The sequence below is a fragment of the Gracilinanus agilis genome, chromosome 2, assembly GCF_016433145.1.
Source record: "Gracilinanus agilis isolate LMUSP501 chromosome 2, AgileGrace, whole genome shotgun sequence".
NCBI classification, from domain to species: Eukaryota; Metazoa; Chordata; class Mammalia; order Didelphimorphia; family Didelphidae; genus Gracilinanus; species Gracilinanus agilis.
Window position 1 is genome coordinate 347140311 of NC_058131.1, and position 26370 is coordinate 347166680.

The 26370-nt window shown below is 40.3% G+C and overlaps 1 protein-coding gene across 1 annotated transcript; it reads left to right on the top strand.

Moving 5' to 3' along the window:
* The first annotated feature begins 46 nt into the window (after nt 1–46).
* NFS1 (NFS1 cysteine desulfurase) lies at nt 47–21429 on the top strand. The gene is made up of 13 exons (XM_044661581.1): nt 47–125; nt 786–892; nt 1446–1562; nt 1929–2012; nt 3824–3976; nt 5680–5773; nt 12802–12936; nt 14938–15095; nt 15692–15797; nt 15889–15970; nt 17398–17481; nt 17940–18029; nt 20884–21429. Exons 1-13 carry the CDS (start codon nt 47–49, stop codon nt 20945–20947), a joined length of 1353 nt encoding a protein of 450 aa, XP_044517516.1. The 3' UTR covers nt 20948–21429.
* Nucleotides 21430–26370: the final 4941 nt, after the last annotated feature.

Sequence of the window (26370 nt, forward strand, 5' to 3'; positions counted from 1 at the left end):
AACGGAAGTGAGAGACAACTTCCGGCCCCAGGAGGCGACGAAGAAGATGCTGTGGCGGACGGTGTGGAGAGCGGCTTTCAGGGTCGTGAGCCCCTCCCCTGCGCGTCGGGGACTGCGCCTGCGCGGTATTGGCTGCTGGGTTTCTGGCCCCCTCCCCTATTTCCCCCAAATTCTCTCATACCCTCCCATTCCGTACCCTCCTGGACCGGCGGGACCCTTCTTGTACTTCGCCGGTTTTAAAATAACTGATTTGAACTTTGATGTACTCAGCTGGCCTCTCATTGGGCTAAAGGCCGGACCCCATTCGCCCTGGTCGATCTTAACCCCCCCCAACACCACCACACCTCCACTCACCATATACAGCCTCTTCCCTAGACCTACTAGTCACCCCACAGCCAGATCTCCCCACTTTTCCCGAGACCACCCCTCTTGTAGGCCTTTCCAGCCGTATGTTGCCTTCACATCGCCAAACACTGGCAGACCACCTTCTACACCTCCCCACAAAATGCCCTCAGACCACCCCAACCCCCCCAAATTTGACCAACCTCCATCTCCTCAAAACATCTAAAAAATTGGACCCACCCAGCCCCAAGCCAGCCAACCCTCTAAACCCTCAAGGCTTCCATTCCAAAAGATTTATTTACCCCTAAGTCATTTCCTATGCCAGAGATGTCCCTGTGATTTCCCCTCCTCTTTCAGCCACCCAGACTCCACATTCCCTTTAGTGTTGTCTTCTCTCCACAACAGTTTTCCAACAAGGTACTCTTCTCCCTCTATTTTTTCAGGTCTAGACCGGTCACCTCACCCATCAGGCTTCTCAGATGTGCCCCCCCCCACGGAGGAGATTGTGCTCCGGCCTCTTTACATGGATGTACAAGCCACTACTCCCCTGGTGGGCAGCAGCTTGGGTGCAGCAACTTTTGAAGTGTAGCTTTTGAAGAAAGTTGGGCAGGACACCTTTGGAGCCCCTGGCTTTGGGAGTTGGTTGGGTAGGATAGCAGATCACTGAGAACCTCTTTGAGGTTAAGAAATGTTTTGTTTTTTTTAATTGTTCAAAAACTAACATTTGTGCTATATACTTAGTAAGGTCTTAATAAATATTGAGAAATGAAAAGTAGTTGGTATAATAGAAACATTTGCCAATACTCAAGTTAGGCAACTTATTTCTCCACTTAGATCTTTTCTCACTTGTTAAATAGAAGTAATAATACTTGCCATGTGTACTTAGGATTATAAGAACCAAATGACTGTAGGTATGCTATGTCAATTTAATTGTTGATGTGATTAAAAGCAAGATCTGATTTAAAAACATCCTGGCTCGGAAAGGAATGTTTCTCTGCTCTTGCTTCCTATACAGTGAGTCAGATTCTACTAACCCACCTTGGCAGACTAGTGAGAGCAAGCAGCCAGCCTGGGATGACTAATTTGGATCATGTTGTGCCTAGGATCCTCGGGTGTTGGATGCCATGCTCCCCTATCTGATCAACTACTATGGGAATCCACACTCCCGGACACATGCATACGGCTGGGAGAGTGAGGCCGCTGTGGAGCATGCCCGACAGGCAAGGAAAAAAGCATCAAAGGGGTTGGGTCTGAAGGCCTGGGTAGGTTAACTTATAGCAATTTGGTTCCAGGGAGTGTAAGTGAATTTGGGCTTTTTTAATGATCAGAGGGAGACTATTTCTGTCTTCCTGAAATAGAAATAGAAATAGGACCCAAGATTCATAAAATACACTCTGGACTTCTTCCTAACTCTATTCAGGACAAGATTTATAACCCTGACAGGAAGTGTAGAAAGTGGTCACACTCTGGTGGGGGATCTCTGCTCTACTCTCCCTTTCCAGGAGCTAGATTCTTCCAGCCCTGTCTGGTATGGTCACTTTTTGTCATTGGTGTCATGTGTTAAGTGACTGCCCCTTCTATTGCAGCAAGTGGCATCATTGATTGGGGCTGACCCCCGTGAGATTATCTTTACTAGTGGAGCCACCGAATCTAACAATTTAGCAATTAAGGTAAGATGGAGAAGGGGGGCGGGGGTGGGGGAGGGAAGAAACAGTACAAAAGTAAGGGTGATGACTTCTCTTTAACAGCTCAGTTTTTGGAAGCCCCATCCCAACCACCTTCATTCCTGACCCCCAAATATGACTTTCCCCTCCATTTTGTAATTTTTTATAACTCTTCCCTAAACCATTTCATATCTTGGAACACTGACAGAACTTGATGTTCAATGAATTTGGGAAGTTGCTAGTGTAGATAGATATGTTTTCTTTCCAAAGAGAAGATATTCTCTCTGTAGCCTTTGAATTTTGATTTGGGGAAGTAGACAATAAACTTGTGATTGGATGACTCCTTTTTTTGTTTTAATGGTTGCAGCCTCTCTAACCCCACTCTGGGGTTGTGTTTGTGTGGCATGCTGCAGGACAGGAATATACATGCTATGCTTTATTTTTTCCAGATTTTTAATTCAATGTTCATTTTTTTTTTTTTACCATTTTTTCCTCCAGCTTCATTCTAGTGTATATGGAGTCAAAGCTCCCTCCTTCCTACCCAGACTTCTCTGTTGCCATTGTGGCTTCTGACCAGAGTAAAATCCTACAAGTGTTTTCACACCTTCCTCCAGTGTGTGCCTCCATATAAGTTGGAGACAGAAGTCCAGTGGAGCTGGTTGCACAAACCTAGACTTCTGTCTTCAACTACTTTACCTCTCACTTTCTATCATAATCAGGATCTACTGTTTGTAGTGTAATCTTTTCTATAGCTCCTTTGATCCCTGGAGCATGTTTCTGTAAGTACTATTCTAATCCAAGTAAAATTCCCCTCTCTTTAGTAAACTGGGTAAACTTCCTTTGACTCCACAGAATAACATATGATTAAGACACAATAACCTCTGTTATTTCCAGAGAACAAAAATGAATTACTAATTCCTATCAGATCCTCCTCCCAACTCATATACACTCTGTCCTTTTGGTGCTTTGTTGCCAACTTCAATCTACTTTGACCTTGGCTTGACCAGGGAGTTTGGAATAGGTTTTAAAGAAGCTAGGATTGTATATTTATCTTCTCCCTTCATACTTCATAATAGTACTAAAGTGGAGATTTGGAAACAACCTACCTTCTCTAAATGAAAATTATTGCCTCTTACTTGGTCAGGGAATACAAAAATTCTTTTGACACTTATGAAAGATATAACCTGGGAAATCTGAAAGTAACGTAATCCAGAATGTCACTATCTTAGATGACATATGTAAAGAATCTGTCCTCTATATTCTTAGAACTGCCACAAAATAGGTGACAGAGTGTCAGTGAGAAGCTTCTTTTTTTAATTTTAATTTTATTTAAAAAATATTTTTCCATATTTACACGATTCATTTTCTTCCTCCCCCCACCTTTCCCTCCCCCCTCCCAGAGCCAACAAGCAATTCACTGGGTTGTATAAATGTTATCATTTTCACATTATTCATTTTTACCAGAGAGCAATCTTTTAAAGCTGAAACCCTAAATCATATACTCATATAAACAAGTGATAAGTCGTAAGTTTTTCTTTTGCGATTTTATTCCCATAGTTCTTTCTCTCAATGTGGATGGCATTCTTTTCTCATAATACCCTCAGGAATGTCCTGGATCATTGCATTAATACCTGTAGCAAAGTCCATCACATTGGATAGCTCCACGATGTTTCACTTCCAGTGTACAATATTCTTAGTGAGAAACTTCCGTGGAAACTCCTCTCCTATTGCTATCTTGTCCCCTTTCCCAGTCCTGAAAGAAATAAGAAATGTCATTTTCTGCCTAAGAAACTTCTCTTTCCCCCACCAATTTCTAGGGGGTGGCCAGGTTCTACAAATTGCGGAAGAAGCATGTGATCACCACCCAAACAGAGCACAAGTGTGTGTTGGACTCATGTCGTTCTTTGGAAGCTGAGGGCTTTCAGGTCACTTATCTCCCAGTGCAGAAGAGTGGAATCATTGATCTGAAGGTGAGAAGGCCCCTTAATGGAAAACATAGTCTGAAGAGGGAATAGAATGGGGCAGCAACTTATTCCCAACATTATTTATCACAGTTCCCCTATAATTGGACCCCTCCACTGAGGCTAGACTGGTCTACTACCTGTCTTGCCAACATTCCATCCACTTCTTTCTCTGAAGCTGAAGATGCAATTTTCCCTCCTTTTCACTTGAGTCTAATATGGGCCCTAACTCCTTTATGAAGCCTTTTCTCTTCCACCTGTACCTAGTATAACCAACTACTTTCATGACCTACAGGACATATTTCCACTGCTCACATGGCAATTATTTGCCAATTTTCATTGTTTTCTCTTTCTATATAAAGAGCATATTAAATACTGAAATATGTTAAAGTTAAATTAATAACTCTTAGATCTTAGTTTCCATAGAGTTTATTAATATTTACTTGAAATAGAGAGCATAGAGATAGAGGGAGATTTAAACCTTTCTAATCTTATCCTAATCTTGCCACGTGGTGGTCTGCCTCATGGCTTCCAGCCAGCGTCCTGCAATGCTGTTGTCCAAGGGAATAGAGAGAGAGCACTCCCTGGCACCCCCTCTTTTATTCTCTCCTTAACCCTGGAACCCACCTTTCCCTTCTGGGTCATGTGCCTAGGTCCCTGTCCCAAGCTCTCATGAGATGTTGTGGATGCGGCACAGAAACACAGGTTGGACAACTGCAGTATATAATTCCTGGGGGAGGGGGTTCCCTTTACACAAATGTAATACCTCCTAGGGCAATTGTTTCCTCTTCAGTATCACTCTTAAAGGGAAGACCCAATGACTGTGTTGTTGAAGGGAATTCTATATAGATATCTGATTTGTACTGGAGAGTTATAATGGAGAGTTATAATGGACAGCAGGCAAAGTCAGAAGAATCCGGATACAAGTTCCACCTCAGACATATACTGACTGTATAACTCTGAGAAAATCACTTAACTTCTTGGTGACTCAAGCAACTCTCCAGGAAAATAATGGAAAACATGGGGCAACTAGGTATCACTAGATCTGGAGTCAGGAGATCTGGGATCAAATCTGGCCTTAGATACTTCCTAACTTGTGAGCCTGGACAAGTCACTAAACTCCAAATGCCTAGCCCTTGCTGCTCTTCTGTCTTTGAATTGAAACTAAAGCAGAAGTTAAGAGTTTTTAAGGGGGGAAAAATGCAAAAACAATTGCTGATTTGCATTTGTAGAAGGAGCTCTCTCATGAAGTTACCTATATCATTGCAATTACAGTGGCAAATCCCGACTTCAGACCTCCTAAAAATGTGTGGAACAAGATACCCCCTGCTACACTTTTCATCTCTGAGATTCTTTAGAGTTCCTTTGCCCCAACTGGCTTGCTAGATTCTTGAAGGCAAGAAATATATCTGGGGCCTCTTGGTCTACCTTGCCTAGCACGTAGCCTCATGCCTTAGGCATAACTGATACTTAACTTTTTTCTAATGGATTGATAGATGCTGTAGGGTTTATATCATTTGGTTTAGATGTAGTGCATATCTCTGGAAGTTTTTACTGTCTATCAGTACTTTCCAGCCAGCTGGTATCCTATAAGAATCAGAGGTGGGAGATTACATTTTCTAAGATTGGGCATCTGTCATGCTGAGAAGGAAAAGAAATGATACAATCAAGTTTCTTTTCTTCCCCATCTTACCCCATCTTTATCTCCTTAGGAGCTGGAGGCAGCAATCCAACCAGACACAAGCCTTGTCTCTATCATGACTGTGAACAATGAGATTGGAGTGAAGCAACCTATTGCAGACATTGGTGAGTATTTCAGGCTCTCTGTCCTACAGGTGAAGGTGGGCAGTGGGCAGTGATAGACACGGGATCCTCATGTTCTGAAATCTTGTATTTCTTAACCAGTTAGCATTAGTCAAGCATAAATTGCAAAATCTGTATTATTAATCGATCATTTTATATTATTAATCACTCATAATAGTCTGTACCGTTCTGTTATACACACCAGCTTTGTGCTATTCTATATTATTACTCACTTATATTGTTCTGTATTTACCTTAGTTCTCAACTGTTAGGCATTATTAGTCACCTATAGTGGTCATCTACTGTACTATAGTTTCCCCATGTTCCCGTCTTTGACGAAGGCATTCCAGAAGGGTAACGAGACTTCTCTACATTGACAAATGATGGTAGGTGGGACAATGGCAGGAAATATGGGACATGTGCATGAAGGGCTCTGGCAGTCCAGAAGAATCCGCCAAACCTGCACATATACCTTATTCCCTTTTTGGTGTCCTCAAGATCACCTATGATATGTCAGACCCAAAACCACACCTCTACTGGAATTTGAACTCACCTTATCAATGCTCGTTTTCTGGGATTTGGGGCTTGTAATGTTCCAGAACACCCAGGGGTGGGCTATTCTTGGAAAAGATAGGAATTTCTCTGGAATGGGAAGTGACAAATCCCTAGACCCTCAATAAATATACAACCTTTGATCCACATTGGGCTTGTAAGCTTTAAATTAATATCCAATAACTCCAAGTATTGTATTTTATAAGATTTATTAATAATCACTTGAAGTAGGAAAAATACAAGAACAAAAGTAAAAGCCTGAGTAAAGACATGTGAAAAAAATTCTCCTGCCTGAGACTCACTCCACCTCCACAAACAGATATCAGGGGAACAGAGTGAGGGTGGAGCTACACAAAACTTATGTCTTCCCCATGTTAGTATGTGAGAAGGAACATGGGAAGCTGGGATTTAGAGTCCTGGGGAGCAAATCCTAATTACACAGACTAATCCATCATCTCCAGGGCTACTCCATTAGTCCCAAGGCTATTCTATCCTGTGGCTACACTACTAGCCCCTGGGTTATTCTACTAGCCCCTAGGCCCATGTTGGCTGTTATGGGGAATATAAACCCTTGCATTTATTGGTATTGGTATCACTAGTTGTTGGTGGTTATGGATTGGCTCTTGGGTTGGGGTTGATCCTGTTGACAGCTGGAGTAATGGCTGGACTTGGCCATTGAGGAAAATCATTTTAAGGCTGGCATATATAAAACCTATATATTTATCTATATAGATTAAGGAAAAGGAAAAGAAACAGACAGGTAGGAATAGTATTGCTTATTGGTATATTGATATATGTACCCTAAATCTAATATTTCTATCTATACACCCTGATCCCAAATCTGTCTTGCGAGAGACATTCTTCTTCCTTGATAAAATCCAGGCTAACTTAACTTCCTATCTATCTATACCCCTAATTCTATCTCACTAAACTAATCTAAATTAATTTTATAAGTAATTCCTTTTTTTATATATTTCTTCAAAGAATTGTTGTAATTTTTTCTATTTCTCCAGCCACAGAAATTCCACTACTAACAGGTTTAAAGATGTTCTCTTCAGCCACCTTCTGGCCCTGCTGCTCCCCTGAAATGTCACAGGGAACAACTAAGCCACTCACTCCAACTGATGATATGTTCTTCAAACCTCCTCCAAATATCAGTGTTTTCCCAAATCAATCTTCACAAAATTCCTCAAGGATGATCAGAGGAAAACTCAAAACAAACCAGCCTCTGAGTCTCTGTCCCAGAAGTGTGTCATTATTTCCAACTGCCTCCCCTAAGGCACTCTGGAAATTCTCTCCCTCTGACCTACTCTTCCATGGTATCTTAAAGTAATCTTAGAAAATCTCAAATCACTTCATAAACCCTATATCTAGCTACAATCTATTCTTAATTAGGCTAATTAGTAAATAATTCATTACATGACGAACCTGTGGCACCCATATTAGAGGGGGCTGCTCGCTCACCCTCTCCACTGTGCTTGAGGGTATTTCTCACATCACCTGATCCTCTGCCCAGCAGCCTAATGGGAACACTTCCTCTCTCCCCTGTCTGAGGTAAGCTGGGGTGCTCACATACAGTGTGAGGGTTGCAGTTTGGGCACTCAGTCTCTAAAAGGTTTTCCATTACTTTCCTAGGCCAGTTCACTAATCTAGGCTATTATACTATCTTAAAAGCCTCTTCTTTAAATAAAAGTTTTTTATACTTCTGGATTGAACAGAGTTTTGAGCTTCCCTTTCCTGGGGCAAGACCCTACTACAAACTTGGGTAGTTTTCCCACAAAACTGCCAAGGTCAGCAGCCCCACAGTGGTAGGCAAGCCCTGCTCAGCACTGAAGGGAGAAGGGTCTGAATTAAGTCACTTGGTAGCCTGTCATGGAGCACAAGCACTCCCTGATATGGTCTGGTGTGAATTTCCAGAGTGAGATCAGATTCTTCTATCCTAAGGCATTGAGGAAGCCCAGCTGGGTATGGGCAGATGCCAGGCATCTTTTAAGTTTAGTATGGAAAAACCTCATCTTCCCTTGGCATTTCCAAATGCTTTTACATTTAAGTCGGTTCTTTTTTTTTTAAATCTTTTATTCTGACCTTCAGTACCTCCCAAAAATGAGCATTTCTAATATAAACAGCAGAATATAAAAAACAATTGTGTATAAAACCATTTCATACTGTTTCTTTTTGTAAAGAAATTTATTTTGTAAAAAATAAATTGAACACATTAACTTTTAGAACTGTCTTGCTTTTCTATGCTTCCTTCTAAACTTCTTTCTATTCTTTTCTATGTTTATTCTATTTAAATGTTTCAATGGGCCTCTTTTTTTTTTTTTTTTTTTTTTTTGGTATCACTATTGCTAGCCCTCACCACTACTCAGGGGCTACTCCTAATTAAAAACATAGTGGAAAGAGGAAATTCTTGTAATAAGTAGCATAGTCAAGCAAAAATGAATGGCCATGTCTAAAAATTTATGTCTCTTTTTGTACTTTGGGTCCATCACTTACCTGACAGGAACTGGGATACATATTTCACCATACTTTATCCCAAAGACATGGTCATTGTTTTAATCACAGTTCTTAAGCCTTTCACAGTTGTTTTTCTTTATTATATTGTCCTTGTACAAATTGTTTTATTGGTTTTGCTCACTTAAGTCTGAATCAGTTAGTTCACTTCCTAGGATTCTCTAAAATCTTTAATAATTTCTTACAATATAATTATATTCTGTTATATTCGTATGCTACAATTTGTTCAGCTATTCCTCAATTGATGGGCACTACCCAATGCTTTACTTTGCTTTTCATTTTGTTCTTTTTTAATTCCTCCTTCAGGATCAGGTAGTTTGGTTTAAGATTTCTTGAAATACAGTGTGTAGGCTCTTTTTGTGGTCATGACTTTCAGGGAGTACAATGATAATTAAAATCTCTCTCCTAGATCTATTTTTTAAAATAACCTTACCTTTTGTCATAGAATCAATACTAAGTATAGGTTCCAAGGCAGAAGAGGAGTCAGGGCTAAGCATTCAGGGTTATATGACTTGCTCACTTGGGGTCACACTGCTAGAGGTGCCTGAGACCAGATTTTTTTTTAAATTTTATTTTTATTATCATGCAAAACACATGGAAATATTGGTCATAGTTGTAAAAGCAAATTCATACATAACCAAAACCCCAAAATAAAACCATAAATACAATGATGTGAAAGATGACTCCAACAGTTCTTTCTCTGGAGAAGGATGGCATTGCCCAACTTTCAGGATTGTCCCAGATCATTGCATTGTTGAGAATAGCCAAGTTTTCACAGATGGTCATCATACAATATTGCTGTTATTGTGTACGATGAGAATTCTCTCAGTTCTGCTTATTTCACTCTGCACCAGTTCCTGCAGATCTTTCTAGCTTTTACTGAAGTCATCTTGCTTATTTCTTATAGCACAATAGTATTCCGTCACCAACATGTACCATAATTTGTTCAGCCATTCCCCAGTTGGTGAACATCCTCTCAATTTTCCAATTCTTTACCACTACAAAAAAAGCTGCTATAAATATTTTTTGTACAGTAGGTCCTTTCCTTTTTTGTATTATCCCTTTGGAATATAGACCTAGTAGTGTTATTACCAGATCAAAGAATATGTACAGTTTTATAGCCCTTTGTACATAGTTCCAAATTGCCCTCTAGAATGGTTGGATCAGTTCACAACTCAACCAACAATGCATTAGTGTCCCAATTTTGCCACATTCCCTCCAACATCTAACATTTTCCTTTACTGCCATATTGGCCAATCTGATAGATGTGAGGAGGTATTGAGGCCAGATTTGAACCCAAGTCCTCCCCATCTCTGGGCCTGGCTCTCAAACCACTGAACCATCTAGATTTATTTTCAAGGTCAGTTTTCACTCTTTTGGTTTTGTTGAAATTAGTTAGTTTTTTTGTTTTATTTTGCTTTTTCCTAATTTTCAGGGATTTTATTTTTTACCGTGGTTAAGGTTTTGTACCTCTTCTAACTGGTAATCTTTTTTCCAGATCTTTTCTTTGATAGCTTTTATTTCCTTTTCCATTGGCTCCCTCTTGCTTCCAAGATTAAATACAAAAGTCTTTACTTGGCATTCAAAGTCCTTCATAACCTAACCCTTTCCTGTCTTTCCAATCTTATACCCTACTCTCTGCTACATGTTCTTCAATCTATTGACATTGGTCTCCTGGCCATTCCACAAACAAGACACTATCTTTCAGCTCCAGACATTTTCTCTGACTATCTTCCATGCCTAGATTCATCCTTCCTCATCCTCACCTACTGCTCTCGATGGCTTTTTTATAAAGTCCCATCTAAAATCCCCATCTTCTACAGGAAACCTTTCCCTCTTAATTTTAGCACATTCCTTCTATTAATTATTTCCTATATATCAACTGTATATGCCTTGTTTGTATATATTTGCTTGTTTGTTGTCTCCTTCATTAGATTGTGAGCCTCTTGAGGTCAGGAATGTCTTTTGCCTCCTTTTATATTCCCTGCTCATAGCACAGTGTACATGGTAGGCACTTAATACATATATATATATATGTGTGTGTGTGTGTGTGTGTGTGTGTGTGTGTATAGTATTTTTCCATGGTTACATGATTTGCATTCTTTCCCTCCCCTCCTCCCCCTCCCCCATAGCCAATGAGCAGTTCAACTGGGTTTTACATATATCATTGACCAAGATCTATTTCCATATTATTAATATTTGCAATAGAGTGATCATTTAGAGTCTATGTCCCTTATCATATCCCCATCGACTCATGTGATTCAGGCACTTAATATATATTAATTAATCAGTTGATTTTATAAATCTCTTGCTTCTTTTCTTCTAGACATTCATGCGGTCCCTGTGGAAAATAGTTTTTTCCCTTTGATCTACTTGCAGTTGTTAGAGAGTTGCTCTTTTCTTACAGATTGAATTTTGGGGTATCATGGATCTGTTATTGTTGTTTAGTCAATTAGCCATGTCTAACTCATCTAACTTGGCAAAGATACTAGAGAGGTTTGTTATTTCCTTCTATAGTTAATTTTAAAAATGAAGAAATTGAAGCAAACAGGAATCACTAACTTGCTCAGAGTCTCATAGCCAGTAGTGTCTGAGATCAGATTTGGTCAGGAAGCCTCCTGACTTCAGGACTGGCATCCTATCCACTGCACCTTGGAACTACAAAAATTCTTAATCATGGTTAGTATCATCTTTGGTTTACTTATTTCTTTAGTCTCAGTTCCTGAATTAGGGCTTTGTGCCAGGGCTGGATTCTGCCCTCTTCTGTACTTCTGGATGGGATGGTCAGCCCTCCTTAATCTTGCCTTAGATACCTATACTGATCTCCACTTCCCAGAACAAGACCTCTAGATTTTTGGGTTTAGAGTCCTGGATTTTTAGATCTCTTTATGGTGTCTTAGGACAGAATATTCAGAACCTCAGCACCCCTGAGCTTATGGTGCTCTGAATCTGAGCACTTCTGGAACCATTCTGGTCATCATTTCGAGTCATTTTGAGGGTCTGAGCTACAGATTTCAGATCACTTTGGGGCTTTCTCAGGGGAGCCTTCATTCCTACTTTCTCAGGATACAGAGTCTTGCAGGCTATATGTGTATCTTTTTAGGCTAAGTGGCTACCACCTTGTCTGCCTGGGCTGGGCTGGTGCTGACTTTGCTGGTATCCTCCTTTCCTATTTTCTTCAGGTGTATAGCCAACTTTTTACATAGTCCTAGAGTGGAAGAAGTCACTTACTCTTTTTTTCTCATTGAATTTATTGATCATTATTCAACTTTGTATAATTTTTAGATTTTTTTACTGGAGTATGCATGTAGAAGCTAGGCTGCTCACCTCTTTTCAGGTTAAGATGTCTTGGCTGGCAGACCAGTTCTTCATGAAGCCGCTTTTTTTAGTTTTTTTTTTATTTTTTTATTTTAAACCCTTAACTTCTGTGTATTGACTTATAGGTGGAAGATTGGTAAGGGTAGGCAATGGGGGTCAAGTGACTTGCCCAGGGTCACACGGCTGGGAAGTGTCTGAGGCCGGATTTGAACCTAGGACCTCCTGTCTCTAGGCCTGGCTCTCAATCCACTGAGCTACCCAGCTGCCCCTCATGAAGCCCTTTTATAAACATCATTTGACTTTAAGCACAGACATAATATGGAGTCATTGATCTTAGCTTTCCTTCATATTCTAAGACTCTAAAAATTTAAAAACAAAATGGTATGTGTTCAAGGGGTGATTTCCATAAGAAAATGAGGTAACCATTGGCTAAGTGGATTTTTTTTCCTATTCTTTCTCACTTTTGTTCAAGAACATTAACAGCCAAGGAAGCTGAGGCTTTGATTAGCAGAATGTTGGTGAAGAACTACTGGCCTGAAGACTGGTGTGTGCTTTTTCCAGATTTTCTGTGAGATCCAAAGTGCAAGGGTCATACTGCCATGGGGTATGTGAACAACCCACCATGTATTCTATTGCTGTCTCTTTAGGACGGATATGCAGTTCCCGAAAAGTGTATTTTCATACGGATGCAGCCCAGGCAGTTGGAAAAATCCCACTCAATGTGAATGACATGAAAATTGATCTCATGAGCATCAGTGGCCATAAGCTTTATGGCCCAAAAGGTATGGAAAATCTTGAAGTGCCTTATTATGTTAACCTTACAGTGGGAGTGCTGCTTAAAACATGGCTGATGTAAAGACTCTTCTTGCTAGACTCATTTAATTCCTCCTTTGACCTTAAGAACTTTGCTCTCTATTCAGGACCAAGGCTTGTATAATGAGGAGGTCCAAAAGATTTTGATCTGTCAATCAGGGAACCATGAGGTGGGTAAGATAGGTCCAGGCCAGTCCAACTCTTGGCCCAGTAAATCTGGTCCCTATTAATAGAAATGTTGAAGCAGATTAGTTAGTATTGAGCAATGAGAAATTACTATATTTTTTAAAAATTTAAATAAAATTTTAAAAGGAAGTACTAGATTTAGAGATAGAGGATGTGGTTTCAAATCCAGCTTTTATCCCCTATTACTTTTGTGATACTATACAGGACATTTATCCTACCTGGTTGAGAGGAGCTAAATGACTTAGTGGATAGAGATCCAAGCCTGGTGATGGGAGGTCCTGGGTTCACATTGGACACTTCTTAGCTATGTGACTCTGACAAGGCACTTTACCGTCATTGCCTAGCCTTTACTGCTCTTCTGCCTTGGAAATGATACTGTAATATCCATGTTTCTGAGAGGGGTTCAAGCTGCATGACAGAATTCTATGGTGCACCCCAGAACTCTAAGGGAGGAGGCACCATAGAATTCTGTGATGCAGCTTGAACCCCTCTCAGAAACATGGATATTACAATACCTAGCATTGATTCTAAGACAGAAGGTAAGAGCTTAAAAACAAACAAACAAAAATAAACAAACAAATAAATGAGTGAATGAATGAATGAACAAATAAATAAATAAATAAATAAAATAAAGAAGTTGAATTAGGTGACCTTTAAGGCCCTTTGAGTTATAATTGATGGTTCTATATTATCCTATGATCTGATCACAGATGGTATAGCCAGTTTTGCCAGAGAGATCTTGCTGCCTGTCTGAATCATCTTTGTCAAAAATGAATTGTTTAAGAGAGAGTATTAAGCATTTAATAATCATTAAGGGCCTCATATTATACCAGATAGAAGATTAGTCTCAGAGCCAGAATGACCTGGGTTCAAAGTCCTACTTCTGACACATGATGACTGTGTGACTGAAAAAATCACTTAACTCCCTCTACACCCTTCCAGTGTTCATGGCAACTTTTGAAGAATATAATTTACAGAACAGTTGTTAACTGATGTTGATGAGAGAGTTTTCTCTCTTATTCTCCTAATAAATGAAACCACAGTTCTAGACCCCCCCCCCCAAATGTTTATGTCTGTGTATGTCTGTGTATGTACATATGCACATGTATACATATGTATTCACACACATGTGAAATATACTGTGAGTGATACTGAGTAAAAGATAAAGGGGCCATGTAACACTATTCTGGGATGAACATAGAATGGGCTTAATGTTTGTTCCTAGAAGAAATACTCTCTGTGACTGTATGATGGTAGTATGTCAACCGTTAGCTGTTCTGCCTTTCCCTTCTTACTCTCAGATGGGACTCAACCTACCTAGGATGCCCCTAGTTTCTTCTCCAAAGGTACCCAAAAGTCACTGTGTTTACAATAGGGCATTTTGTGCTATTGTATTGTATGGCGATCTCAATACCATTGATGACCCAGACCTACCTGTAGAATATAGAAAATGAACTGTGGCTGACTTCCCACTCCACAATGGTTTACCTCTCGATTTAGTCTCATGTCCCAGAGTGCTAATCATGTACAAAAAGCACACTCTCTACTGTGTCCTTGGGATAGAAAAAGCAAAGATTAAAGGTGCTCCCTGCCTCAGGGAGCCAATAGTCCAATTGACAGCATAGAATATGTATTGAAACAGTGGGCAAAAGGCAAGAAGTAGAGTGTTATGGTCAGAATAGACTCTGAATAATGAAACGATCAGAGTAGGGTTCTTTTCATCATTTTTGAGGTCATCATTTGTTCTTATCCAATTTCTCTCTTTCCTTTTTTTTTTTAATCAGGAGTTGGTGCGATCTATATTCGACGTCGGCCCCGAGTGCGTGTAGAGGCCTTGCAGAGTGGTGGAGGCCAAGAGCGGGGCATGCGCTCTGGGACAGTGCCCACACCCTTAGTGGTTGGGCTGGGGGCTGCCTGTGAAGTGGCACAAGAAGAGATGGAAGTATGGGAGAGCAACTCATTCCTTTCACTTCCACTTTCATTCTGTGGCTTCCTATCTGAAAGTTTCTCTGATTGCCTGTGTCGGTCACCTTTAGTAAGAGCGTGGATAAATGTGAATGAAACATGAGAGGGTTTCAGTCAGTCCCATCTCTAACACCCTCACCCCTAGGACCTTCCTGCTGGACTTTTGTTCTGAGTCAGGATTTTCCTTGGGCTCTTGGAGCTCATTCTTTGGAAGGAGAAATGGATTGTCAGGCTAGCTTTTGTCACTGAATAGCTTAGGTAACTTTGGACAACTCATTGAACTTTTCTGGGCTTCAAAAGGAATGGGGATGAGACTATCTAATCTGATCTCTAAGGCCTCTTCTAGCTTTGGCATTTTGTAATTCTGAAATATCATGTTCTTCACTTTGGAGCTTTTTGACCTATTTTTCAAACATCTGGGACTGGGCAGGAGCCTGGTATTTTTGAGTGCTGTATTTAAATCAGGATGATACTGTTCTCCACTAACATTTTTTTCTTGTCTTGTATAAATCCTTAAGTTGTAAGACCTGACAACTTATGTCCCAATCACATTCTCCTGTGCTTATTTCTCAGAATGACCATAAAAGAATCTCTATGTTAGCAGAAAGGTTGGTAGAAAAGATAATGAGCAACCTTCCTGATGTGGTGATGAACGGGGATCCACAGCAACACTATCCAGGTCTGTCTCCCTCCCTTTGCAGTCTAGTCCCTCTTCTTTCTCTAGCCTAGGGAAGAGTAAGAGAATACTCATGGGAGATCCTTTCCCTCAGGCTGCATCAACTTGTCCTTTGCCTATGTAGAAGGGGAGAGTCTGCTGATGGCACTCAAGGATGTTGCTTTGTCTTCAGGCAGGTGAGTAGGGTTGTCATTCAGTCCTATCTGATTCTTTGTGACCCCATGGACCATAGCTATCCATGGAGTTTTCTTGGCAAGAATACCAAAATAATTTGCCATTTTCTTCTCCAGCATATCCTTTTGACAGGCAACCAGAGGTTAAATGACTTGCCCAGGATCATGCATCTAGGAATCATGGATTTGAATTCAGGTCTTCCTGACTCCAGGTCCAGTACTCTTAACTACTGAGCCACAGCTGCCCCAAGGGACATACAGTAAAATCCTTAATTAGATGTGTAACTAAGTACTATTAGCATTAATTGGACCTTCTAGCAAATGGAGGACATATAGGAAAGTGCTTTGCTAAAAGTACAAAGTAGTGCTACAGATGCTGTTTAATTGCAATACACTTGGAAGACATGAAGAGTGCTATATAAAACATCTACCAGGTATCATGTTAGCCAGAGTGGACTTAACAGGACTTATGCCAACCAGGGCAATGCCAGGGTTCTCAGACAACCAGAAGTTAAGTTTAAAGGAATGGATCTAGGCTTCCCTGAAATATCAGTTCTAGGAGAGGCATATCTAGGTTTGAAGAAGGTTGCTCTTCTGTAGCAGCTTTCCTAATAACCCATAAGGTATCATCATGCTTTAGCAGTTTCATCATTTGAGATCTTGCTTGGACTAAGAGATTGAGTATTTCACCAAAAGACCAGAAGTTAGCTTGGAGCTTTTGGCATCTATAGACCAAAAATGACAGTTTTGTTGAGGCTATAGGATTGATTGGGGAAGCAGAGCACTTCTCAGATGGGCTGTGGTGGTGATGCAAGCTGGTCAAGGTTGCTCATTCATCAGTAGTTAATAAACATTTATTAAGCATCTACTTGGTGCCAGAAGCTGTGGAAAGTGCTAGGAGGTGGCATGGTGGAAAAGTCAAAGAAATCTAGACTGCATCCCATTGGTGGGGAATGAGGAAGCATGTAACGAGATATTTCTCTGGTTTCCCCTTCTTAAGTGGAAGGTGAAGAGTTCATGGTTGTATCATCCTCAGTCAGCAGAGAGGACTAAGGAGGAGGGAACATCAAGGCTGCATCTTCTGAGATGATAGAGTTTACCAAGGGCATGGTGAAGTAGTTAAATCAAAAATGGGTACAATGGGCAGCTTGGTAGCTCAGTGGATTGAGAGCCAGACCTAGAGACAAGAGGTCCTGCCTTCAAATCTGTCCTTAGACCCTTTCTAGCTGTGTAACCATGAGCAAATCACTTAATCCCCATTGCCTAGGCCTTACTGTTCTATTGCCTTAGAATACACTATTGATTCTAGGATGGGAGGTAAGGGCCTTTAATTGAAAAAGGAAAGAAAAGAAAACGGTTGGAAAAATAGCTGGTTGGAAATAAAGAGCTGTCTGAGGAATTTGGCTTATACCTGTGTTTTGTCTTCCCAGTGCCTGTACCTCTGCATCCCTGGAGCCATCCTATGTACTTAGAGCCATTGGCACAGATGAAGACCTGGCCCACTCTTCTATCAGGTCAATAGGATAGGGCTGAGGCTCTCCCTCCCTTCCCCTTCTTCTCCCTCTCTATCCTTTCTTCCATCTCTTCTTCCTTCCCTCCCTGTCTCTTTTCCCCTTCCCCTCTCCCGGTTCCCTCTGTCTCCTTCCCTCCTCCTCCCTCTTTTCCCTCCTCCCTTCTTTCTCTTTGTCTCTCTTTCCCTTCTTCCTATTCTCTCGTTCTCACTCTTTCTTCTTTCTCCTTTTTTTCTCTCTCTGCTCTTCCTCCTCTTCCCCTCTTTCTCTTCTCTCCTCCCTCTCCCTGTTCCCTATCTCCCTCTCTTCTTCCTCCTTCTTTTTCTTTCTCTTCCTCCTTTTCCTCTCTCTTTCTTTCTGTCTTTTTTCCCTCTTTTTTTTCACTCATTTAAAATATTTCCTAAATGAATGAGCCCTTCAGTGTCCACCCTAGCCTCATGGCCTACTGCAATGCATTTCAGGTTTGGCATTGGTCGTTTTACCACAGAGGAGGAGGTAGACTACACAGCTGAAAAGTGCATCCACCATGTTAAAAGGCTACGGGAAATGAGGTAGGAAGCCTCCCTGAAAATAGTGTGGCATTGTTGAAAACAAATTTGGACTCAAATGACTTGGGTTTGAATCCCATCTCTGCTACTTGCTATCTCTATGACTTTGGACAAATATTTAAGTCTTGTTAGGCCTCCAGAGAGGTTTTCCATCTGTTAGGACACTGGATTAGATAATCTCTAAAATTCTTTCCTTGATCTTTCTTTGATCTTTCTCTAATTAAGATCCAAACTAAAATGGAAGCTCCTAGGATACATGGTCATGCAGACAAGGTTTGAGAACTCCTGAATTCCTTTATTTAGGCATCCTTGTGATCTGAGGTAGCAGATAGACACCCCTGAGCACAAGTACCACGCAGAACAATGATGAACTTGGTGTAGACTTTCTCATGGGTACAAAGAGGTTGAATCAGAAGAGCCTCCTTCTAGGCTCTGTTCTTAAAGGCTCAGAGTTCCTGACCATGGTCTTCCAACCAAAGAGCTTCCCCTAGTAACATCAGATCTCAGAGATTTCCCCTTAAGCTTCAGAAAAAGTAGACACTGCCATGAAAACAGTGAGTAGTTTGAATCCTCTTACTAGATGTCTGGTTTTTACTCCTTTGGGGGCTTTTTACAGGCAATTCATTTCTTCCTTTGGGTTTGGAATTACCAAGATTACAACTGTAGCTTCCTATCGAGTAAGGGCATTACTGAAACCCTTCTTGGCATCTAGATTTTCTTTCCTAGTGGTTTGAGCCAATAAGATGTAAGCTCCTTATAGGCAGAACTGTTTGTTTGTTTTTTTATCTTCATATCCCCAATACCAGACAGAACTGGACTGTAACGTCTATCATTAGAACTAGTAAGTGAGAACTGCCTCTGTTCTGGGCCTGAAGCTTGTGTCCTCAGTCTGCCTTTCTGGTCCTTTCTAGCATGACAGAGCGACCCCTAGGCTGGCATGTTACCTTCATGACTCATTGCCCTCTTACAGGCTTATGATAGGCATTATATCTCTTTTGCTTATGCCCGGTTAGAAACAAATCTGACTTTCTTAGTAGGCCATGCTTTTTTTTTTTTTTTTTAATTTAGTCTTTCAGTCTTAGTAACAACTCTTACAGGCAAACAGGGTTGAGTGACTTGCATATAGTCAGACAACTAGGAAGTATCTGAGGGCAGATTTGAACTCAAGGCCTCTCATCTCCATATCTGGCACTCTTATCTACTGTGCCACCTAGCTACCCCTAGTTTCCTATGCTTGATGTCTAAGCTGAAGCTACCAGCTAAAGCCTTAGACTGTGACATCAGTGCCCTACAGGCCAAAAGGAAGTGACTAGTTGTTTGAAGGAAGAAAAAAAGGGGGGGGGGAGGAGAGAATAAACATTTATTAAGCATTTACTGTGTGCTAGACAATGTACTAAGCACTGAAGATACAGATACAAACAGAGAGAATACCTCTGTCCTCAAGCAGTTTACATTTTAAAGGTGAAAAGCCAGCACACAAAAAGGATTTGAAAAGATGGAGGGTGGTGGGCAGGGGAGAGACTGAAGATATCTACACACCTGGCTTTTCACATCTTTCTAGTGAGAGAAGGGGGCCAAGACTTGAGGTAGGATATTCCCTGATGACCAGGCTGCCAGGTGGTAGATTGTTCCAGGGGGAGGAGATTTCAGGCATAGAGGGAAGCAGATACCAGGATAAGGAGGACAGCAGAAAGACCTGGTTTTGAAGTATGTTATGGTAAATGAATAAATAACTCTGTGGGTTAACTAACAGAATAACAAAACCGGTGACAAACAACTCCAGGGTGGTTTGGTAAGAAGAGGAATGGGGAATGGAGGAGAGAGGGAAACCACCAAGAGAAGCTGCTGGGGTTATCTCAGTGGGTTCTTGTTGTCAAGATGCCAGGTTTGTCTGGGAAAGGAGAAGAACAAAGAAGGTCTGTATAAAAGGGTTTTAATAATAAACTAGGATAGGGAGTGAAGGGAAGTAAGGAAAAACTGCCACTTAAGTCTAAAGGTAACTGTCAGAGAATGGAGGGATGGTGATGACTATGAACACTAAATCTACCAGCAGACTTGCCTGTGGTAAGGGCTGGCTTTTCAGGGGTAAGGTTATCTCATGAAGCTGTCCTTGACTAATCTTTAGATGTCTCTGGTCCCAGGAAACTCTGGTTACACAGAAAGATATAATCCAAGTGGGAAGTCAGAGATATAGGATTATCTGTGTGTCCACCATCACAGACAAAAATCGTGTCTCAACCTACAGCTTCACTGTTCTGAGATCCCAGATGCCACACAGGCTCACTCAGACAGCTGCTTACAAAGCTAACAAATGCCAACGACCGCCAACTCCAGAATCACTGTGTGCAAGTCCCCTCTGTGGCAGGATTCCAAGCTTGGAATTCCAAGCTCTTGCCAGCTTGCCTGCTTTCTGCTAACTAAATTTCTAATCTATATTTTCTCTAAAACAAGTATAAAAATTCAGGAACAAAGTAGAAAGGAATGAGATGAGGTTAGGGTAACTTTGCACATTGCAGTAGACATAAGGTATATGGGGTAGGGGCTCTGATTTAGTGAATGCTTCCTTATTATTATTCTTATTATTTTTTTTATTATTATCCCTTACCTTCCTTCTTAGAAGCAATACTGTGTGTTGGTTCCAAGGCAGAAGAGTGGTAAGGGCTAGGCAGTGGGAGTTAAGTGACTTGCCCAGGGTCACCCAGCTAGGAAGGGTCTGAGGTCACATTTGAACCCAGGACCTCCTGTCTCTAAACCTGACTCTCAATCCACTGAGGCACCCAGATGCCCCCTGAATGCTCTATTATTGCCCTCACTCATCAAATGTCTCTGTCTCTGTCTCTGTCTCTCTCATTGATAGCCCACTGTGGGAAATGGTACAAGATGGAATTGACCTGAAAACCATCAAGTGGACACAGCACTAGAGTGGACATCTGACCATATACTCTCCCTGCTTCTTCTTACCTCACTGGCCTGAGAAATATCAGGTAGCGGGGTCCTTTTGTTACAAAACTACCAGCCCAAGTGGAGACTCTACCTTTTCTGCTAGATTCACTACAATCCAGTGGATTTCAATGTCTCACTTCTAGAACATAAACAAAACAAAACTCTGCTCCCAGATTCAGCTCTTTAGTGCTGCCCAGAAAGTCTCTTTCTCAAGGCTTCAGAAGGCTAGCCTTTACATTCTAAAACACCAAGAATACTTAGATAAGAGTAAAAATGTTGCTGACACCGTGTTGGGGTAGTCCTGGAGAAAGGAAGAAAGAGCCTCTATCTCCATGACTCTTGTGATCTGCACTGGCCACATCATATGTCAGCCTTGCTGCCCAATTGTTCTGACTTTTTCTTTTCTTTTTTTGAAAACTATTACCTTCTGTCTTGGAATCAGTACTAAATATGCATTCCAAAGCAAAAGAGAAGTCAAAGGTAGGCATTTGGGGTTAAGTAACTTGCCCAGGGACACCCAGCCACTCTCCAGGCCTGGCTCTCTATCCCTTGAACCACCTAGCTGCCCCTGTTCTGACTTTTTCACAGGCTAATGTGGTCAACTTCGATTTCTGTGTGGCTACCAAAGGCAATCCCCCTATTTTAGCTATGGGCCCAATTTCTTAGAGAACACTCACTCTCTCTGTACCCACCTTTTTTCTTTTGTTCATCCACATAGCTGTAAATATATGTATTACCCAGTATTATTTTAATTTGCATTTCCTAATATGAAACCTGTTAATTTGCAAATTAAAGAAATAAACCCTCCTATATTGGTTTCTCTGTGTTAGGTTTAGGGAAAGGTGAGAGTATAAAATAGTGGTTTCAAGTATGAACTATGGAACAATCCATAACAGCCTTTCATCATTCCAAAGGCAAGTATGTGTCAGTCGTATGTCTTTACCCTTTTATGGAATACTGCTTCTACTTTACATGCTTTGCTTATACTGACCCTTTTTCATTCATTTGCTTATACTGACGCTTTTTCATTCATTCATTTTCAAAGTTATATTAGAACTAACCAAGCACTACACATATGAACAGAAAGTTTATATGAGCTTTCAGAATGTAATCTTGTTTATCAGCCTAGTCACTGTAAATATTCTTGAGTCCATGAAAACACTGAGGATTTTTCATTGTTGTTATTCAATCATTTCAGTAGTGTCTGACTCTCCATGATCTGTCTGACTCTCCATGATCCCATTTGGAGTTTTCTTGGCAAAGATACTGGAGTGGTTTGCCATTTTATTCTCCAGCTCATTTTATAGATGAGGAAACTGAGGCAAACAGGGTTAAGTGACTTGCCCAGGGTCACACAGCGAATAAGTGTCTGAGGCCAGACTTGAACTTAGAAAGTTGTCTTCTTGACTTTAGGCCTGGCACTCTCTCCACTATGTCACCTATTTGCACTTTGATATTTTGGTAATACCAGTTATAAAAATCATAATTTTAAAACTGGCAGGAACATTGAAAGCCTCTAATCCAACCCTCTCATTTTATAGGCAAGGAAACTAATTCCTAGAGCAGTGAAATTACTTGTCCCAGGTCTCAGGTAATAAGTTGCCATACCTGGGTTCAAAGACATTGACCCAAGTCCTTCACCTCCAAATATTTCCATATAAATAATTTCACACATTTTTTTCTATATAAGAGCCCTCCTTTAGCATTCATGATACTAATTCATTGCTATTTCTGCTAAGAAAAAATGATGTGCCATTTTGTTAGATGGCTTATAATTTTTGTTTCAACAAATAGACAAGTCAATGGGTTGACTTGCCAAAAAAGCAAAGCTAATGTGGTGTGTGTGTATATATTTAGACCCTTACCTTCTGCCTTAGAATGGATACTAAGTATTGATTCCAAGGCAGAAAAGTGATAAAGGCTAGGCAATTGGAGTTAAGTGACTTGTCCAGGGTCACACAGCTAGGATGTGTCTGAGGCTAGATTTGAACCCCGGTCCCCCCCCCCCCCATTCCAGACCTGGAATTCTATCCATTGTGCTACTCAGCTGCCTCTAATGTGTTTTTAGGCATCATTAAGAGAAGAACAAGGCCAAAAACATGAGAAGAGATAGTTATACTGTTTCCTATCTTAGATTATATCTATAGCATTATATTTGTTTCTGGGGACTCTCGTTGGGAAGAACAATGAATGTACCAAAAAGAAGAGGGTGATGGGGCTATTGTGCTATCCATGGATTGTTTGAAGGAAATAGGAATCTTTAACCAGAAGAAAAGAAGACTTGGCAACAGAGATGATTACTGATTTCAAGGATATGAAGGGTCCTCACTGGCAACTGAGATTTTACTTGTTTTGCTTAACTCCAGGAAACGAAACATTAGCAGTGGTTTAAAAATGCAAAGAAATTATTTCAGCTTGGAAGAAAAACTTCCTAATTAAAATTGTCCCAACGTAGAATGGTCTGGTTTGGAAGAAAGGAATGTCTTGTCTGGATATTGGTTGGACTAGATGATTTCTGAAGTTCTGTCCATCTCAGGGAATCTGATTCTAGGAAATAGTTTCTAAAGTGCTTCAATGGATTTGTGACCTCCACATGAATATTCTTCCACTAGAACAAACCACAATCCATCCACACTTCCCCTCATCCTGTGTACAACTCATACATTTTTTCACATAGAGCCTCCATAAAGGATCTTTGCCAGGGATGTCAAACTTAGAAATGGGGGCCACTAAACTACATAAAGATCCTGGCAGGCCACATATTAAATTAGAAAACACATATTAACATTATTTATGTACTATCGTATTTTTATTTTATTTATTTTATTAAACATTTCTCAGTGACACTTCAATCTGGTTCATGTACATTGGGGAATGTTACAGGTTGCCTGCATTTGACACTTCATTTGTCCATAATATGTAGGTCATCTGTTATTCCTCACTCTCACTGCACAAACATCCCATGTTCTTTTCTTAGAGTACTTTCCCTCCATAATATCTCTTATACCATTTCTTAAATATGTTGAAGTGTATACCCACTATACATCTTTCCACCGTCCCCTGAGTCACTTACAGCTTTTGTTTCGTGAAGATGGATGTTTCAAGAGTGCTAACCATTCAGTGCCACCAGAACATTTGTGTTAAAAAGATGAGTTTTGACCATGAACCAACTTGAGATCACATAAAGTGATGTTCTCGATATACTCTATTATGTAGCCTACTTTTTAATATTTTGAGATGATAGATGTCAGCAGCTGTACAATTTTTTTTTAAGCCTGTACCTTCTTAGAATCAATACTGTGTATTGGTTCCAAGGCAGAAGATCAGTAATGGCTAGGCAATGTGGCTTAAGTGACTTGCACAGTCACAACTAGAAAGTGTCTGAGGCCAGATTTGAACTTCCCATCTCTTGGCCTGGCTCTCTATCCACTGAGCTACCCATCTCCCCCGTACAATTTTTCATATATAATCCAGCCAGCTCTTCTTACTCGATTTTAGACCTTACTCATAATCCATCCATAGTGCTTTTCCAGATCTATACACTACTCAATAAACTTGGTATCCAAATTCATGTTATAGTCCTGACAATAGGCATTTTCCATACATTTAGTTTTTCCTATGTGAGTTATTAAAAGATCTGTCTTTTTAAATGATCATGGATATATTTGAGGTTTGTGATGTTCTAGGTCTTGATTCAATCATAACAGTATCATCCATAAACAGGAACATCCAGATTACCATTTATAGGTACTCTGGACCCAGTGTAAGACATTCTTGAAAACAGTGGCCAATCTATAGCAAGTATCAATTCCCCCCCCCCATTTTATTTCTAATTTAATAATAATCAGAGGATTTTTGTACATAATTATCTCCATGGCTACATTTATTAAGAAATATTTTATGGTCAATCTATGTATTAGACATTTTTTGGAAGAAAAACTAGGCCTGCATTTTTCTCTACTACTTCATAGAGAATGCTTGTTGCCCAACAAATAAACCATCTCGTATTCTCCACACCTTTTGGTAATATGTGACTGCAAAGTAAGGACTGCTATAGAGAATTCTTTGTAAAGCCTTTTCTCTTTTGCTGTTATATTTTCATCAAAAATATATATATTGGGGGGCAGCTGGGTAGCTCAGTGGAGTGAGAGTCAGGCCTAGAGACAGGAGGTCCTAGGTTCAAACCCGGCCTCAGACACTTCCCAGCTGTGTGACCCTGGGCAAGTCACTTGACCCCCATTGCCCACCCTTACCACTCTTCCACCTATGAGACAATACACCACAATTAAGGGTTTAAAAAAAATTAAAAAAAAATATATATATATATAGGTCATTCTCATGAAGATTTTGGAAAGCTGAGACAGAAGGCATTTCATTTTAATAACTAAAAACTTTCAAATGATATTTTTAGTTATATCACCTTCATTTCCAGACATTCAAAGAGCCATCCTTATGACAACAACAAAAAAAGTTTAAAATCTTACCTTCTCTCTTCAAATTAATATTAAGTATTAATTCCAAGGTAAAAGAGCAGTAAGAGGGGCAGCTGGGTAGCTCAGTGGAGTGAGAGTCAGGCCTAGAGACAGGAGGTCCTAGGTTCAAACCCGGCCTCAGCCACTTCCCAGCTGTGTGACCCTGGGCAAGTCACTTGACCCCCATTGCCCACCCTTACCAATCTTCCACCTATAAGACAATACACCGAAGTACAAGGGTTAAAAAAAAAAAAAAGAGCAGTAAGGGCTAGGCATTTGGAATTAAATGACTTTTCTATGGTCAGACAGCTAGGAAATGTCGAGGTCAAATTAGAACCCAGGACCTTCCATCACTAGGTCTGGTTCTTTATGCATTGAGCCATTTAATTGCCAAAACAAGTTGTGTTTTTTTTAAAGAGAGGAAAGAAATCAGTTCAGTAAAACCAACCAAAATGTATCAGCCAGGTCTGGCACTATCTACAGTGTTTCATACTGGTTGTCCATGACCTTTACAAAGAAGAGAGGGAGTGTATTTTCTTATTTTTTCAGCTAATTTTCATCATTATAATTATACAACACATAGTTTCCTTTTTTGTTATTGTTCCTTTAGTTCCTGATTTTGTCCATATGCATAGTTGTGGTTTTATATTATTTTCCTGATCTTATTACTTTACAACATCAGTTCATTTGCCTTCCCATAAATCTCTAAATTAATTCATTATTTCTTACATCCCAGAAATACTCCATTACATTCATGTCCAATTTTTGTTTAGCTATTTCTCCTTCTATTTTGTTTTCGGTCCTTTGCTGCCACAAAAAAAAAAAAATGCTATAATTAATGTTTTAGTGTACATGGGACCACTCTGTCTTTGACCTCTTTGTGGCAATTGCCTAGCAGTGGAATCTTTGGCTAAAGTACTTTAAACTCT

Excerpts from the sequence above, each read along its gene's own strand:
- NFS1 (XM_044661581.1), top strand. The coding sequence starts at position 47 with ATGCTGTGGCGGACGGTGTGGAGAGCGGCTTTCAGGGTCGTGAGCCCC. Across the intron at positions 893-1,445 it reads TACAAGCCACTACTCCCCTG|GATCCTCGGGTGTTGGATGC; the intron begins GTGGGCAGCAGC and ends TGTTGTGCCTAG. Across the intron at positions 15,798-15,888 it reads TCCACAGCAACACTATCCAG|GCTGCATCAACTTGTCCTTT; the intron begins GTCTGTCTCCCT and ends CCTTTCCCTCAG.